At 47.9% G+C, this 17,326-nt stretch overlaps 1 protein-coding gene across 2 annotated transcripts in view; it reads right to left on the reverse strand.

The window, feature by feature from the left end:
- The window catches only part of SRGAP3 (SLIT-ROBO Rho GTPase activating protein 3), a 229,785-nt gene that overhangs the window by 73,777 nt on the left and 138,682 nt on the right, over positions 1 to 17,326 (reverse strand). For both annotated transcript variants that reach the window (XM_063114225.1, XM_063114223.1), the window contains exon 4: positions 9,665 to 9,727. In XM_063114225.1, the coding sequence (XP_062970295.1) occupies positions 9,665 to 9,727 (63 nt within the window). The remainder of the gene's footprint in view (positions 1 to 9,664; positions 9,728 to 17,326) is intronic.

The raw sequence follows: 17,326 nt of genomic DNA on the forward strand, positions 1-17,326 counted from the left end.
CCCTAGGCCACAGGGATTCAGGAGACCTGATTTTGAGACTTAACCCTCCCACCACTTGCTGGGTGACCGAGAAGAGGCTTGTCCACTCTGCACCTGCCTGGTGAAGATCAGATGTTGGGTGGGCAGATGGGGAAAGTGCTCTGTGAACTGCAGACATAAAGGGGCTGGCTGACAACTGCAGCATGCTGGGGGCAGGGAACGAGAGGTGGGTGCAGGAGTTCAGCTGAGGTCAAGTTGCTGAATTTGGGACCTCTGAAGGGCCCTCGGAGGCACCCACCCCACATGATGCCAGGTGAGGGGTTCACCTTGCAGCCCTCCAGATCCTAACAGGGAGGGCTCCTTTGAGCAAGTCTGGGCAAGGACCTCATAGGGACATGTAAGTTAAGACTGCTATTCTTGGACCGAGTTCAGGTTCATGGGTTCTCAGGATGTAAGAGTCGGAAGGTCCTACAGAAATCTTGGTGTACCAACCCCTCATTGAAGGAAACTGAGGCCCAAAAGTAGCAAGTGTGTCGTCCAACATCACACAGCAAGCCAGGCAGAGCTGAGACCAGAGGCTGGGTCTCTCACTCTCGGCACAGCCTTTTCTGGTAACCACGCTGCCCTCTGCTGTGTACACACTGCCTTCTGCATCTTCTCAGAGCCTCAGACCCTGACAACAGGAAGGTGTCATCTGCACAGTCCTCATTTAAATGCAGAAGGCAGACAATCTGGAAGGTGACAGCATTGATAAAAGGCCACACAGGAGCAGGATAAGGATCAGTCACTAGAAAACAGCTCCTCCACGATGCAGTCCACGTGTGCTTACTCTGCTCCCCAGGCAGGGCCACGCCTAGGCGCTGCCGGCCCTCTGCCTGCAGCATTTGTGCACAAGTGAAACCCTGGGCCAATGCAGGCCCCAGACAATAAAAAGAAAAGAGAGGTCCCAAAATTTCTGTCTGACCTCCACACTCTATGTAGCCTATGTTCTCTGTAGAACTAAATCTCTAATTTATTCATTTTTCACATTTAGAGACTATTTTGGCTCAATTAGAATGCAAAGTCCTGAAGCCATATACTCTGAAGTCCTGACGTCACATTCCCTGTACTAGAGCCGAGATGCTGGTACCCAGCAAGTATCAATATCTATTTCCGTGCATGAATGAGTGAATGTGTGGCTGGCTAGCTGGATCAGTAGATCAATGCATCAATGGATACAGTCAGACGGATGGGTGGATGCATGGGTGCGGGGATGAAAAAAAGAGAAGAAGGAAGTGCGGGAGGATAAAATGGGAGAGGTATAGTCCTACTGCCTTGGATCTGGGGAGTATATTTGGGGGTAGGAGGACAGCTGTATCTTCCATCATTAAATATTCACTGAGCAGGTCGTTACATGCCAGGTACTATACTGGGAAACTCTACTGTGTGGGAGACATATAGGATCTCTGCTCTCATACAATACACACTGTGGTGGGGACACAGACAGTTATACAAGGGACGATCACATGGTGTGATAGCTGCTATGATGAGGGGAGCCACAGGAAGGCTTCCTGGAGGAAGTGACATCTAAGCTGAACCTTGAAGGAAGAGCAGCTATTAGATGGGTGAACAGGGCTTGGGGTCGGGGCGGAGTGTCCCGGACAAAGGGAGCAGTGTGAGCATTAAGCCCAGGGGAAGCAAGAGCCAAGTAGGTCTGAGGAACAGATTATAGGTAGAAGAGCATCGGGTGTGTGTTTGAGCCCAGCCAGTGGAGACACTTCCTTACCCTCCCCTGCCACTCCCCCTCAGGGGACATCTGTTGTTTTTCTCTGCCCAGGATCATCCAGTTCTCCTTCCTCAGGAAGAGTTTCCTGATTTTCTTTGAGGAAATCCCCAAAATTCCCCTCCATATTATCAGTCCATGTGGTTCATGGGAAACTGACACCACCCTCCAATCCTGGGGGTGGGCAAGAGACCCAGGCCTGGCCAATCAGTAAACATTATGTGAATCTTGCCCTACTGACTGGGGCTCATGATCTCAGCCAGGCCAGTTAGAGACCGCCCTGGGCTCTGCTGGAAACACCGGGAAGGGGATGTTTTCTTTCCATGGGGTGGGAGGCTGATGGGAAGTGAGCTTGCAGAGCTGGGGACCATCTTTGCACCACATGGGAGGAGCCTGTCAGATCACGAAGCCCACACAGAGGAAAACAACCCCAAAAGGAGAGAGGTCACCCACGGGTGGACGGATGGATGGATGGATGGATGGATGGGAGAAAGGGAGAGAGAGGAGGGAAGGAGGGCTAGAATAAAAGGGGAAGGTGCAGCCCTACTGACTTTGTTCTGGTGAGTGTATTGGAGGTGGGGGGAGGACGGCTACATCTTCCATTATTAAATATTTTTGAGCAGTTTATTATGTGCCAGGTACATACTAGGTGCATTTGAAACACTACGGTGTGGCAGACAGACAGGGCCTCTGCCCCACAGATTATACACTCTGCTGCTGAGACAGACCACTAAGCACGTGTGTGGGCCCCTGGGTCCAGCTGTGCCTGGCCTATCTGCTCACGGGATTCAATAGATTGTCATTTTTACATAGCCTGTTTGCACTGATTCCTGCCCCTTGCCACTGAATGAGTCCCAAAGGCAAGACCCCCTTCCTTGCTAGCCTCCCCCCACCCATATCAGTCCTGGTCCCAATTGGCCAGGCTCAGTGCAGCGACTCATGAACGATACTGACCGGCTAGGCAGGAGGCTCCCCATCTATACACCACCCCCTGCTCCCCTGTGTTCTCTGTTCCTCCTGCTCCATCCAGGGGACGTCCACTCCGTCCACCGCATTCAGATTCAAATCAAATGCCATCTCTTCTCTGTGGCCTTCCTGCTGCCCAGTAGTCTCATCACCTGCCCCACCTCCTGCGTACCTCTTACTGTGTCATATCCCCACTAAGACACTTGTCACAGTGTACAACCACATCTCATCGTCTGGACACAGTTGATGATTAATAAATGTATTCTGAGCAAATAAGTGTCTGGGCAGGAGAGCCAGAAGAGGTGAGGAGGTTTCCCAGAGGGAAACCACACCTCCGCATTCCTCGGAGGACCAGTTCCATATCTATATGGACTGTGCACACACCCTGGCCGGCAGGCTTGGACAGTCCCCCCGGGTGGGAGCCATGCCTCTCATCTCCCTCCCAGCACAGAGTGGCATGAGGACAAAAGCTGGAAAAAAGCCTCAAGTTTCCCCCAGCTCCGTGCTTTCATTTCAGAGGAAAATTGAGGAGCAGAGCCCCGCTAACTTGCGCAGGGTCAGTGTCCCCCATGGTGGGAGACAGGAATCACGGGTGTTAGCAAGATGATCTTTGGTGTCACAGACATGTTATTAACCCCCTTCTGTTCTCTTGGCATCTTGTTGATACATCAGGAGGAAAGAATCAGTCCGGTGCTCACTTGTTTCTAATGCCTTTCTCCTGCTGCTCCGGCAGGCACATGCAAGAATAAACAACACTGCTTGGTTTCCAGTTAAATTATGGCACCCTTCTGTTTACACCAAGGTGTCTTTCATCTGCTGACATGAAATATCATTGCCTTCCAAGTACGAGGGTGCTTCACCATGTTCAGAGGAAGATCCGTATTATCTTTTCATTCTATTTTTCCACAAACTTTTTGAAGCACCCTCATATGTAAGTAGTTTATATATATTTATATGAATAGTTTAGTGTATTTATGTAAGTATCTTAGGGAAGCACTTAGCACACAGACTCTGGAGCAGGTTCTGCCACTCCCCAGCTGGGTGACCCTAGGCTGGCTACCTGGCCTCTCTGGGCCTCAGATGCCTCATCCCTAAAAGGGGGTGGTACTAATGCTACCCCCTCAAAGAGTTGTGGGGAGGAAGAAATGACTCATTACATGTCAAGCACTTAGTACCATATATGAGTGGAGGCTCTAATTATTAGTGACGTGAAACAATCTCCAAAATATAACTACAAATGCAAGATGCAGAACTTGCATATGTTGTTACCACATGTGTAAAACAGGGGCTTGAAGGACATGCCAATACCTGTACGCCAATCCATGGAAACATGGCTCTGGAAGGAGACACTGCTAAACTACACACAACTAACCTAGTAACTGAGGCTGTAAGAGGCAGCTGTACTGGCCAGCTGCAAAAAAAAAAAAAAAATTACTGCTTTATTGTTCTTACCAAGTGCATGTATTATTTCTTTAAAAAATAATTTTTTTAGGAAGTAAAGCCCTCCAGCTCAAGTAAGGAGCATGCATCGGAGAGAACAGGCCTGGAGGATGGGAGGCCAGAGAGGAGGCGGCTGTACTTTCTCAGGCAAAACATTCCCAGGGCTCGAGGCTGGTGCAGAGGCAACGGGAGGTGGAGGAGAAAGGAAAGACTCAGAAATAGGCAGGAAAAATATTTATTCTTCATTCTATCATGGAAGACAATGATTTAGCACTAATGTTTGCCAGGCACTGGGCCACCCTCTGTGCCAATCACTCTCCTCAGAATGAAACAGACACGCAAGTTGGTGACATCCCCATATTCAGGGTTTGCATGGCAGGGCCTTAAAGCCAGGCCTAAAACCTAAACCTGTGCTCTTTCTGGTACACAAGACTGCTTTTCCAATAATTAGTTAAGACTGGAAGAGTTTTTAAAAAGGTGGAGGGGGGGTCAATTTAAAGAAAAACATTAAGTAAATGACAGAGGGCCCAATGAATGATTGGGTGAAACAGTAGGGGTTGTGTCTGACTGTCATTCTAGAAAAAAGCACAGTGATCCTGGGTGGAGCTGAGACCTAGGTTCCTGGGCTCCCAGTTTGAGGCTCTCTCCACCATCTCCATTCCTGAGGGTAGTCTTCAGGAGGGCAACACATTTGCAAAAATTTGCCAGGAGACCCAGAGGTGATTTCATACCCTTGAGTCCAGCACACAAGCAAATCAAGGCTTGTCGTACAAGTAAAAGGTGGAGCCTATTCATTATTCCAGCTAGTATCTTTCTGCCACTGGCTGTTGCTGGGCGTGGGCACTCCTGGGCCCTCTCCACAGCCCCCTGAACGAAGTCCCAGGGGCCCCTCCTGCAGCCCCTGGCTGGGATAGCATGGAGCAGAGCTTCTGAACACATAGGAGGGCTGGTGGGGAGATGCTATGACACTGGCCAGTTAAACACAACAGATCCATGTCATGAGCTAGAAATATATTGAAAATCTGGACATATTTTAGCTGAACAATGAGAACAGAGTGAGGTTGTTTGTGTGGTTTTGTCTCTTCTGGAAGGATTGGCACACTGGTCCACACTCTCAACCTCTGCCCATTTTTCCTCCCAGGCCAATATATGATCAAGGGCTCTATTACATCAGGCTGATGGGAGTTCAGGGCAAAAGAGATAGGGGATGAGGGGTGCAGAGTACTTGTGTATGTGCATGCACGTGCACCCCTGCTAGTGTGATTTACAGAGGAAGGCACTTCAAGCTGATGAGGACTGGGAAGAGGGAAGGTATGTGGAGTGGACGAATGAATGAGTGAATGAACACACAAATAAACAAAATGCCCAGCCCTGCAGTCTCTTCTGCATCCTCCCTGGTCCCAGATGGAGACAAGCCTTTTCCCTGAATCAGGTAATGAATGGCATTTAGCATTTATCTCCATCATCACCACACCCAGTAGTACCCCCTGAAAAGACCACCAGCACCTCTTCCACAGAACAGTCAAAAGAAACAGTGGGGCTTACTGGATTATTTGTTACTCGGTTACTGTGGTCATGACCCTGGGGCTAGGGGAGGAGGGGGACGGTAAGACTTGTGTAACCAGCCATGGTGACTAGAAAGTACTCAAAAGAAATCCCCAGCGATGAAGCGTGGGATCTGGGGCGCATCTCGTCCTTAGCTGGGTGGCTGTGGTGGACTGTTTGCAAAGAGGGAGGTGATAACTCCTGGCATTGCTGCAGCCACCGCTCTTCACGTTTTGACTCTGCAGTGAATACCCTCAAGAGGAGAGTTTATTTTTCCATCCCATGACTCTGGGCTTGGCTGTGTGACTTGCTTTGGCCAGTTGCATTTAGCAAGTGACACAAGCAGAAGTTTGAAGGTGCTTGCACATTGGGGTTTTCCCACTCCAGGATTTTTTTTTTTTAATTGGCCATAAAATTGTAGCCAGTGAGTGGCCCCCATTGAACCCAGCCCAAACTGCCAGCTTACAGAGTCATGAGCAAATAAAATGGCAGTTGTGTTAAGCTGAGTTTTGAGGTCGTTTGTTATGCAGCAATTGATAACTGATACGAAGGCCTTAAGCAAGTGACTTACTTCTCTGTGCCTCGATTTCTTTATCTGTAAAATGTGTGAGCATTAATTAATAAATTACCTAATACAGCATGAGACACATTCTAAGCACTCACTAAATGGCCACCATTGTTGTTATCCTCCCTGTTTTGACAACAAAGACAATAGTGTCCAAAGAGGTAAATCGACTTGGCCAAGCTGGTAAGTGATGCAGCGGAAATTCAAATGCAGACCTGTCTGTGATCAATCAGCTCCACCGTGATCCTGCCTCTCCTCCCCTCCTGAGCACTCCCTTTCTCTTCCTCTGTTTCCTTCATTCCTACCCATCCACAGGCACCAAGCTCAAAGCTCACCCTGCAGTCCACAAGCCCACCCAGAGCCACCCACAGTTCTGAACCCACTATTGTTTTCCTTCCTCTCTCCCTCCTGCTCTCCAGCCATCAATCTCTCACGCAGGCCAGTCTCCCTCTCGTGTCTCCACTCAACACATAGGCCTGATCACCTCCTGTGCCTGCCCAGCCTGCCAGGCTCCAGACACTCTGTGAGCCAGGTGCATGCACAGAGCTCTCGGGCCAGGCGCCACCTCTGCGAGTCCGTGTGTCCCGTGCACTAGGCTCTGCCCTGTGCCGCACCACAGTTCATGGCCTTCTCTCTGATCTCTCCACCCAGATTCCTATCTCCTTGTGAGCAAAACCAGTTTCTTTTATTTATGCACCCATCCCTCCCTCTCTCCTTTGTTTCAACAAGCACCCTGGAAGCACCAAGAATGTACAAGACTCTGGCGGCGGAGACGAACTCTGAAACGTTCACGACCCCCCACTGTGCCCTACTGTAGCCCCAGCCATGGCAGGCAGCCGCAAATGCTTGAATCTAACTTAATTTCTGGGTACCTACTGGAGATTCAGCATGCGGTCAACAAGTGACCTTGGGGGTGCTGTTGGCACCCTGAGACTCCCACTCACTCCACGTGCAGCAGAAGGAGAGAGCTGGGGAGGCACTGGCCCTTCCTCCTCACCAGCTCCCAGAGCCACATCCCTGGGCTGCTGCCAGCATGGCCAGGCAGGGCTCGTCCTGCCATGGTCTGAGCCAGCGTGCCTGGCCTGCGTGCCTGGCACCAGTGGCATTGTGTCCAGCTGCCCTGCCCCATGGTTAGCGCAGATATGCAGTGGGCACCTGCTGTATTCAGAGCACTGTGCTAGGCTCCACCACAGGAGCACAGAGACGCCACTGACCTGATCTCTGACAACTGCCTGGCCCTGTCCAGTCTACAAACCGCGGAAAGATAACCAGCCCCATTTTTCACAGTGAAATTGAGAGGTGAAGCAACTTGCCCAGGGTCACACAGCTGGGCTCAAATGGGGTCTTAGAGCCATTAGTGCAGAGCTTCTCCATCCAGACCTGACTCCAGGGAGTTTACAGCCACAGGGAGACAGGATGTAGGCAGTTACAATACAATAAAAAGACAAGCGATTTCTGTAGAACTGCCTAGGAACTCCAGAGGTGACAGCTTTCTGAAGGTGGTGGGGTTTTGTCTGAGTTTGAAAAATGAGCATGACACAGAGGAGCAGAGGAAAGAGGGGAATTACAGGCAGGGGAATTGCAGGAGTAAAAAACCAGAGGGGGAGGTATTTGGTGTGAGCAGAGAGCACCAAGAAGAGGAGCCCAGATGGAGGCAAGAGACCCAGGTGGGAGCAGCTCAGGGCTCCAGGGACGCAGAGCTCAGGCATTAGAAGTCTAGGGAGGAAAGCAACCCATTCAAAGAGGGGCCTGAGGAACATAAAAAGGACCTAGACTGGGAAACACCAGTCTAGCCAAATCCTGGGCAGAATCAGAGTAGTAGAGTCCCGTTGTGTTAGAATCCTTGCACATTTATCACCCACCCTTCCTCCAAGGCAAGTGCACACAACAGCCGATGTCGCACTCATCAGCGAGGTGCAAATAATCCTGAGAGTAATACTAAAAACTTCTGATACACTATGCCCTTTTGTTCTCTTCGTTCTAAGCATGCTTTATATGTATGATCTCCTTTAATTCTCACAAGGTATGCAACAAGTAGGTACTATTATTTTTGTTTAGCAACAGCATTTAAACCAGGTCTCTGGCTTCAGTGTCCGTGCTTAAAACCAGTAGGCTGTTCCACCCCCCAGTGAGCAGCTGATGCAAAGGAGTGTGTGTCCCCAGGCACCAGTTCTTCCTGTACCCTAAGAATGACCCGATCAAAAATTGTACAGGGTTCAGGTTCTGCTCCTTAATTTGGAATCGCAAGTTGTAAACTTTTATCTAAGAACTTTTACCCCCATTTTACTGATTAGAAGACTGAGGCCCAGAAAAACAAATGCCTTGCCCAAAGTCCCAGAGCTGGCTGGAGTCAGAGCCAGGACTTCTGACCTGAGGTCCTGGCCTCAGGCAAAGCCTCTTGGCCCCTGAAGAGTCTGCCACCTGCTGGCCACACAGGATGTAAACATAAAGAGATGATAATACCACAGAGAAGGGGCTTCTCATAGCCTGCTGTTCTTACCCCTCACACCAGGGATTTTCAAATATAATTTTAGCAGCAGAATCCACACTCCCCCACCCAAAACACACACACACACTTTTAAAGAGACGCTTTATAAGGAATCCATATATATTTAAAACATGACAGTTTTTTCTGATGGCTGTAGAGGCCAGGGGCCTACTGCTCCCCTGCTGGGTCTAGCCCTCCCCCTAGGCTGTCCACGGGGCTCTCCACATTCCTCTCTAAGGAAGCCAAAGGCTCCTCAAAGTCTACGGGCTCCTGCTCCAGAGCCTGGCGTGTTTCTGCTCCCCATTTGCTCACCTTCTTAGATTCTAGCACCAGCTCGATTGCAGTTAGATCATGACTCCGAGCAAATAGCAAGGTCAGCTCTGAGCTGAATTGTGATATTCTGAAATTATCCCTCGGAGATGACAAGGCCTACTCACCCCATCGCCCCACATGATCCTCAGCACAGTGCTCCATTTGGCAGATGAGGATACTGAGACCCAGATAAGCTGCATATGTGCCTGCTTGGGGTTCCACAGTTGGTAAGTAGTGGGCCTCAACTTGAGCCTGTGCCACCTGATTCGAAAACCCACACTCCCGCCTTCAGGAGCCTTCACACCACACTCTCCAGCCTCGGTTCTGTGTCCTTTGCTTTCATAGGTAACACATCCCACAGCTGGCAAGTCATTTGAGTCTCTCATGAACTTTTGTAAACTAAACATGTCAGGGCCCCACCCCAGATGTAAAGAATCAGAAGGCTGGGGTCGAGAGTCATTACATCCTGCCGTGATATCACTCCAGCACCAAACACAGCAAAAAGGCCCAGGGCCAGCCCAGACCTCTGATTCACCTGCCTCCCAGCTCCAGGAGCTGAAGAAAGGGGACCCAATCCCAAATGGCAGTGAGCCTGGGCAGAACTTACTGTGTAGAGCTCGTTGGTCACCTTCAGGAGCTCCTCATGCATCTGCAGACCAATCTCCTTGCTCTGGAATATGGAAGAATAAATGTCAGAAGAGGGGAAGTTTGCTGGTTGCATTTACTAATTTCTTTTCAATACACAAAGGTCAGGACTGTTCGGGGTGGGATGGGAAGGGGTGCAGAAATCAGCATAAAACTCATCGGTCTAGACCTGAATTCCTCAACTTATGTCCATGCAGCAAATCCACAGAAAGAAGCTCCTTGCAAAAGGAATTCCCTGGTCATAAAATATGAGAAACTCTACACATCACTTCCCTACCCTAGTGACTCACAGTGACATTAGCATATTAAAGACTCTGGGAAGCCCCACAAATCTTTAATTCTGTGTGTCCTGAGCTGGTATGACCAGAGTATAGGTTCCTTCCTCAATACTCATTAACATCTCATGAGAGTGGTGTTCCATAGGACACAGTTTGAGAAACAATGATCTACCATCTCAATTTTTTGTGAGAGTAAATGGTAATTCTCAGGTCACTCAGGAAATGCCCTCTACTAGCAAGTCAGCACCCTCTGACTTCCGGAAGGCCTGTCTTGACTAGGACTCAGCAGCTGGTGCCCATGTGGACATTGACTTCTTGGCTTTCAGGGCCTGGTCACCACCGATGCCTCAACCCTTGGTTTGACCCCCAATTTCAGTTCAGCCCTCCTTTGCCCAGATCCTGACAGGACGACAGTTCCATACTGTCAATGTGTGTGTTCCAGAGAGGGAACAGGAGCAGCACAGATTTGCAAAGAAGCACAGCAGCAGAGGGCTGGGACATGAGCTCAGAACGGAGGTGGGGCCAGAGCACAGAGGCGAGAGGAGCACAGGCTTCATTCAGAGCAAAAGTGGGAGCCACGGAAGGTGCCTGAGCAGGGGTTTATGATGATGAGGGCTGTGGCTCAGGAAGATGGTGACACCAGCGTACAGAGCAGGGATTGGATGGGGAAGGGCTGGAGATCTGGTTCTTGTGTTTCCTCACCGGGACTATCAGCCACCAGATGGAGCCCACCTAAGTCTCTGCTCCCCCACCTCAGCACCAAGCCCAGGGCAAGCCATGGAGGAGGTGCCCAGCACATAGTTACGGAATTAATTGCATAGGATGCAAAGGCATTACTCTTTGTTATGATTGGGGTTGGTTGGGAAGGATAATATCCTCAAGTTCTAAAAACTACTGAATGAAGAACCCAAACCAAACATTCCACCAGGAACAGGAGGCCAAACCCTGACACTCTCTAGCAGACCACCACACCTAGCCCTTGGGTGCCAAGTGGCAACACAGGAACACCGGCTGTCCCCATTCTTCACATTGCTCCCATGCCTGCAGAGGTCAGGGGTGGCAGGCTGCTTCCGACATGCACGGGAAGTGTGTGGACTGTGGGAATCAGTGACATTGGGCCCAGAAGGGCTCAGTCATGGCAGCTGTGCTTCCTCAGGGTTAAAAAGAAACAGCTCTGTCTTTCAGACCCAAATAAGCCTGTAAAATGAGGCTAACCAACTTCAAGGGCTGGCCACCTTGAAGGCAGGTGTCCCTCGCCCTGCCTGGTTCCTTTGCCTCTTTCTTCGGCCCACAGCTAACAGCAGTTAAATTCCCTTTGGGCCAGATCATTCTTTGCTGTAAAGGGCTGTCCGGGGCATTGTGGGATGTCTAGGGGCACCCCTGGCCTCTACCCACTAGATGTTGGTAGCGTTCACTAACCCCAACCCCAGGTCATGACAACCCAAATTATCTCCAGACAGTGCCAAATGTTCCCTGGGGGACAAAATCATCTCCTGGTGAGAAATACTGTCTTAGACCAAGGCCTCCAAGTGGCAGCTGCTCTGACCTGCATATGTGGGTTTTTTGGCCATTTTGTTCTTTCAGAAAATCTAAATACTTTCCTGCAGCATTTAAAAATCAGGAAATTTCCCAGAGAAGTCCTGTTTTTCAGCTTCTCTGGAGACACGAGAAGACTCAGCCATACTGAGCCCCCGTTTCAAGCATGGCAGCTCCTTTGTATGGGGCTGGTACTCTCCAGCTGGCCACAGGGCCTAGCATCTCCCTCTGCCTGGCCACGTCACCCATCTGGCCCATGGAGGCATGTGAGTTTATGACTCAGAACCCAGTAGGGTCCCTCAGGGGCAGGAGTAGCCATCTGCATCCCCTGGTGCTCATTAAGGATGGCAGTCCTAGACCTGATGAATCAGAACATCTGAGAGGCCTTTTTAACAAGCCCACTTCTAGCATCTGCCACTTGAGAGCCACCCCAGTGGACCCTGATGCCACCGCCACGTGGATTCACAGCACCCCCTGAACCCATCCACCTGCCTTCCCTATCTCCTCCTGTTTCTCGGTGGTCAATTCCTCACTAGCTTTGACTCAATTTACGCAAGCATTTACTGAATACCAAGTAGATACCAGCCTCAACTAGGCACTAAAGACGCAAAGCTGAATGAGACCCTGCTCTCAAGTATTGTTTTGTCAACAGCAGCTAGCATTTATGGAGCACTTTCTGTTTGTCAAATACTGTCCAAAGTCACTTCCATACATTATCAAATGTAAACCTTTAAGGTAAGTGCAACCGTTATTCCACTTAGCAGATGAGGGAGGGCTGGAGGCTTGGAAGGGTTGAGCAGCTTGCCCAAGGTTGCACAGCTAAAAAGCGGCAAAGCCAGGACTCAGCTTTTGGTTGGTCTGACTCCAAAGCTGTCACTCATAATGACTTACTTGGTCTGATTTCTCAGGACCTGGTGTGAGATGCAGACACACAGATGAAAAGAAGCCATTGCAATGCTAAAATGGAGATGAGTCCAGGCCAAGAGGATCGTACAAAGGAGGGCTTGCCCTCTAGACACTGCCTACCTGTCCAATGCACTTTCTCACCACCTGCACAGGAATCTGCATGCCTGGCCCTTCCCCCAACTTGAAAGCAGATCTAGTCCTCTTTGCACCACGGCACCCACCACCACCCTGCTAGGAATAAATCAGCCATGATGGCCATCTCTTGCTTCTCCCTTTCTCCTTCTTCTGATAACAGAAGATGAAATATGGGTGAAACTGGCCCCTGCTTGCCTGGCCACACAAGACAGTCCATCAGGCATGGGACTGGGCCTTACCAGAGTGCTCCAGTGCCTTGTGTCCAGTGATTAGATCAGAGATAGAAACGTGTCCCAGGTTGAGCCAATCAGAATCTTCCCTGAGAGATTTCTAATAACCATACTCTCAGATCCTCTCTCCTCTGGGGTTCCTCAGCTAGGACGTCAGGAGTCGTGCGCTGCCTACAGCCATCTGGCCCACCACAGGAGAGAGTCAGAGCCTTTAAGTCCCCAGATCTAGTGATGCTAAACAAAATTTACCTCTGGACTTTTTCAGTTTACAGGATCCAATAACTTTTCATTTTTGCTTATTTGAAAGAATACTAACACCGTAATCTGTGCTTATGTCCATCTGATAATACCAAAATGACCAGTGAGTGAGACAGCCTTCTGAAAACTCTCCAGCAAACATAAGCTTTCAAACAGTTCCCACAAAAGGACTAATTTTTAAACAATTAGAGCACAAACTCCTTTTAGACCAGAACTCTGGCTTCAGAGGGTTTCCCATAATGCTGATCATGAAGATTTGCATACAAAAGGAGCTCCATAAATGCCTGTGGATGAACTCATTGATGCAGAGAAGCAGTACGAAACTAGACAGTCATAAAAGGTGGCCACCTTTGACTCTTATTTCTTTGCAAAAAAAAAAAAAAATATATATATATATATATATATATGTAAAATACATGAGGGTACTTCAGAAAGTTCATGGAAAGATTTGTATCATCTTTTAATTCCATTTTTCACCATCTTTTTGCAGTACCCTCATATATACATATTAATTCATCTCAAGATGGGACCAGCTAACAAAATTTTTCTTGACATAACACAGTTCCTGAGTGAAATCAACTCCTTTGCCATGTGTAACTTGATTTGGTTTTCAATGCAGAGTTAATCATGCTTTTAAGGGAAAACTCTCAAAACTTTACTGAAGGTTCTAGGACTTTCTGAACTGTATTTGAAAAGCTCTGTTTTAAAGGGCATGTCTCCATCTTCCTCAAACTAACTCAAAGATGGGTCATTTCCAGCGCTAATGTCATCCTCTATATCTGAAAAATAACGCTTTCTTAAAATATTGAGTTTTAATGACAAGACTATTCCCCCCACACCCGCCGCCTTCATTTCTCTAAAAGAGACCATTCTAAACAACACTTTGTAAAAATTTAAGGCAGGGAGTAAGTGGATGCCTTTGTTAACTCCAGATATCCATGTTGGGTTTCTCTTCTCTTATCTCATCAAGCCCTGCTACAGCCAGGCCTATCTCTCTTTTCATTCTTTGCTTGAGCAGACGTTCTCATATCAGGTTACCTTTGGAAACACTCTGTGGTTTTCTGGGTCCTGAGGTTCCAAATAAACATTAGGAAACAAACACAACTAAACAAAAACCCTTTGTCTCTTTCAGTCCTGAATCCCAACAAGTATCCCACCCACTGCTTTTCCACACTGGCTAAATGTTTTCTTATCAAATCACAAAAACTTGAGACCCACAGATGTTACCTATTTAAATATATGATGTGTGGAAGCGCTGGTCATCTGCCAAAACGACTGTTCTTATTTCTGAAACAAAGGCTTAAAAGGCGTGTCTCAGAAGGATCGGCTTTTCCAGCCTGTCCTGGAAGGTCAGTGTACCCCTGAACACGGCAGCTACGATGGCTGAGCGGGTCTTAGGCTGCCTTAGGCTGCCAGCTCTGTGTCCAGTCTCACCCTCGCCTCCAGACATCCTCCTTCACCTAGTTTCTGCAACCTTCCATCCCGAGCCTTATGATTCTCCCTTCTCCTTCCCAGCTTCTTCCTATCCCTGCTCCTGGACACTCCCTCCTTTTCCAACCACTCTCCCCCCCACCCCCCAGACTAATTTATGTCTTCAGAGGCTGCAACTCCATCTACTTGTTTCTGCAATAAGCCGGAAAGCAGCTTCAAGTCCTGAACTCTTCCTCCCGTTGCTGGGTCTGGGATATGGGACTGCAAGGAAGCAGGAAGGCCCTGGAAGCACTGGACACTCTGGGCAGTGGTGGGCCCTGCTGACGCCCACCCAGCAGCCCAGCAAGGCACGGAGGCAGTGAAGCTAGCCTGGGGCCCGTCAGTCCTGCAATGACTCCCAGCATCTCTTTGGGACCCTGTTGATGCTGAAAGCTTCATTTTCTGGATTGCTAAAAATAACAGGCCTGAGGAAGTCCAAGGATACTTTGGAATGGCTAAGAACAAATGACCTGATATGGTCAGGGTAGGAATTTCTGTATCTCTGCTAATAATGCTAAATATTATTAATAATATTTATTTTCATCATTAATAATAGCACTACTAATAACACTTATCATTATGGATAATAACAATAATAGCTATTGTTTCTTGGTCTCTCAGCATGTGCCAGGCACAATGCTTTCTGCTTTATTAGATTTACCTAATTTAAGCCTAAAATCAGCCCTTTTTGAGAGGCATTATTGATCCCACTTTGCAGATTAGGACACAGAGGCTCAGGAAGGGTGAGTAATTTGCCCAAGATCATAGAGCTAGTAAATGTGACAGTCTCAAACATACCACTCTGTTGTCTCCAGTGGGAAAGCTAGCACTCTAAGCACCTTTAAATTTTTTTCCCCAAATATTAAGAAAATCATTCTAAAACATGGATACTCCTCTGCCTTAGTATAGAAAGCATACTGACATTTACAAGGCTCTGCTTTAGATAACTGACAATATTGGATAACATACAGTGTCCAGTGCCATTTTGCAGAATCTCCAGTTATCTGTGCCTAAGTCCTGGCTCCACCCCCCTTCCTTCCAGGCAGAGGCAGATGGGAACAGTGTGGACCCAGACACAGCCAGCAGTCATCTTTCTTGACTATGTCCCTGGTGTTGGCCTTCATTTTCTTTTCTTTTCTTTTTTTTTTTTTTTGCCGTGAATCTCTTACTCACATATCAGAAGCTCACAGTTGGTCAAGGGTGGGGATAAGAGCCTCCTTGTCGTGGGAAGTGTGGCAGGGCCATCCTCCTGCAGATCCAGTGTCTATGAAAACCTGAAGCTACTCAGGTTTGAGCTGTTTTCTTCCTCTCTACATTATCTTCAAGGTGACTATGGATATTTTTAGGCTTATTTGTTGGATTCAAAACATGATTGATCACTTACTACTGCTAAATCACTGATCTGAGACATCCTTTAACCTCCTTGTTACTTTATAACCTGATATTGTGTTCCATTTGTACTGTTTGTGGACAGGGTGTGAATGAGGATAGCACTAGCATTTCAAAAATGTTTCTACCCATGGATTTACCCATCTATCCACCTCCTTTCCACCCATCCACCCACCCACCCAGCCACCCAGCCACCCAGCCACTCATCCATCATCCATTCATCCATCTCCCCATCAACCCACCCATCCATCCATCCCTTTCTTCCCATTCCCATACCAACCTCCCTGATCCAGGTCCCTATTACCTTTCACCACTAATGTGTATGTCAGCGTACATGTATAATATCACGTAACTTCTCTCCCCCAGCCCAGCACCTCTCTTTTCAAAGCCATCCAATACATCACGTCAAACTATTCATCCTTAAACTTGGCTCTGATGTTTTCTCACCCCCTATTCAGAAACCTTCCATGGATCTCTAATGTCCAGAAAATAAAGCCCAGTTTCTCAGTCTGACACCTCCTCGGCCTGTCTGCAACCCTCCTTTCCTTATTTTCACCACTTATTTCAATTCTCCTATATCTAAAACATGCAGGAAAGTGGGGAGAACAATAACAGAACCCATAACAATAACCCATGAACACACCATGCAAATTAGGATAACTTATTAAAGTTTTGCTTTTTTTGCTTTGAAACCACTTCTAGGAAACAAAACGTGAACGATGCAGGTGAAGTGGTCTTGGTCTCCTTCCTTCTTCCTCCTTTCCTCATTCACTACTCTGAGGCTGGTGTGTATTCTCCCACTGTCCTCATTTGTATAGCTTTATTTTAGACGGATGTCTAATAATACAAACAATATAAACTATTTATCTGTGTTCCAAATTTTATATAAAATATCATACTCCCCCTTGCTTTATTCAGCCAACATTACATTTTCAAGGTTTATCTGCATTGATACTTGTAGATCTAGTTCCTTCATTTTCACTGTTGTACACTATTCCATTGTGTAACTGTCCACAGCTTAATCATTTCCAAAATGATGGACATTTAGGTTATTTCTCTTTGTTTCTCTGCTATAAAAACCACTGCAGCAAACATCCTCATATAAACTTTTGTGTGTGTGCAGATATACTAGAATATCTTTAGGTTGTATTTAGAAGTGGGATTGCTAGCCTTTGGATCTGTTCTTCCTTCACTGTTACTGGATGTTGCCTAACTGTTCTCTGAAAGGGCTGGACCCATGTACCTGTTTACTAGGAGTGTATAAGAGTCCCTGAGGCTCCACATTCTTTCCAGCCCTTAGGATTTGTTTTACCAATCTTCTGGGAGTCAAACTGTATCTCATTTTGTTTCATTTTACCTTCTCCTGATTACCAGTAAGTATGAGCATCTTTTCTTAAATTTTTGACTATTTAAGTTTTATTT

The sequence above is a fragment of the Cynocephalus volans genome, chromosome 11 (assembly GCF_027409185.1).
Source record: "Cynocephalus volans isolate mCynVol1 chromosome 11, mCynVol1.pri, whole genome shotgun sequence".
NCBI lineage: Eukaryota > Metazoa > Chordata > Mammalia > Dermoptera > Cynocephalidae > Cynocephalus > Cynocephalus volans.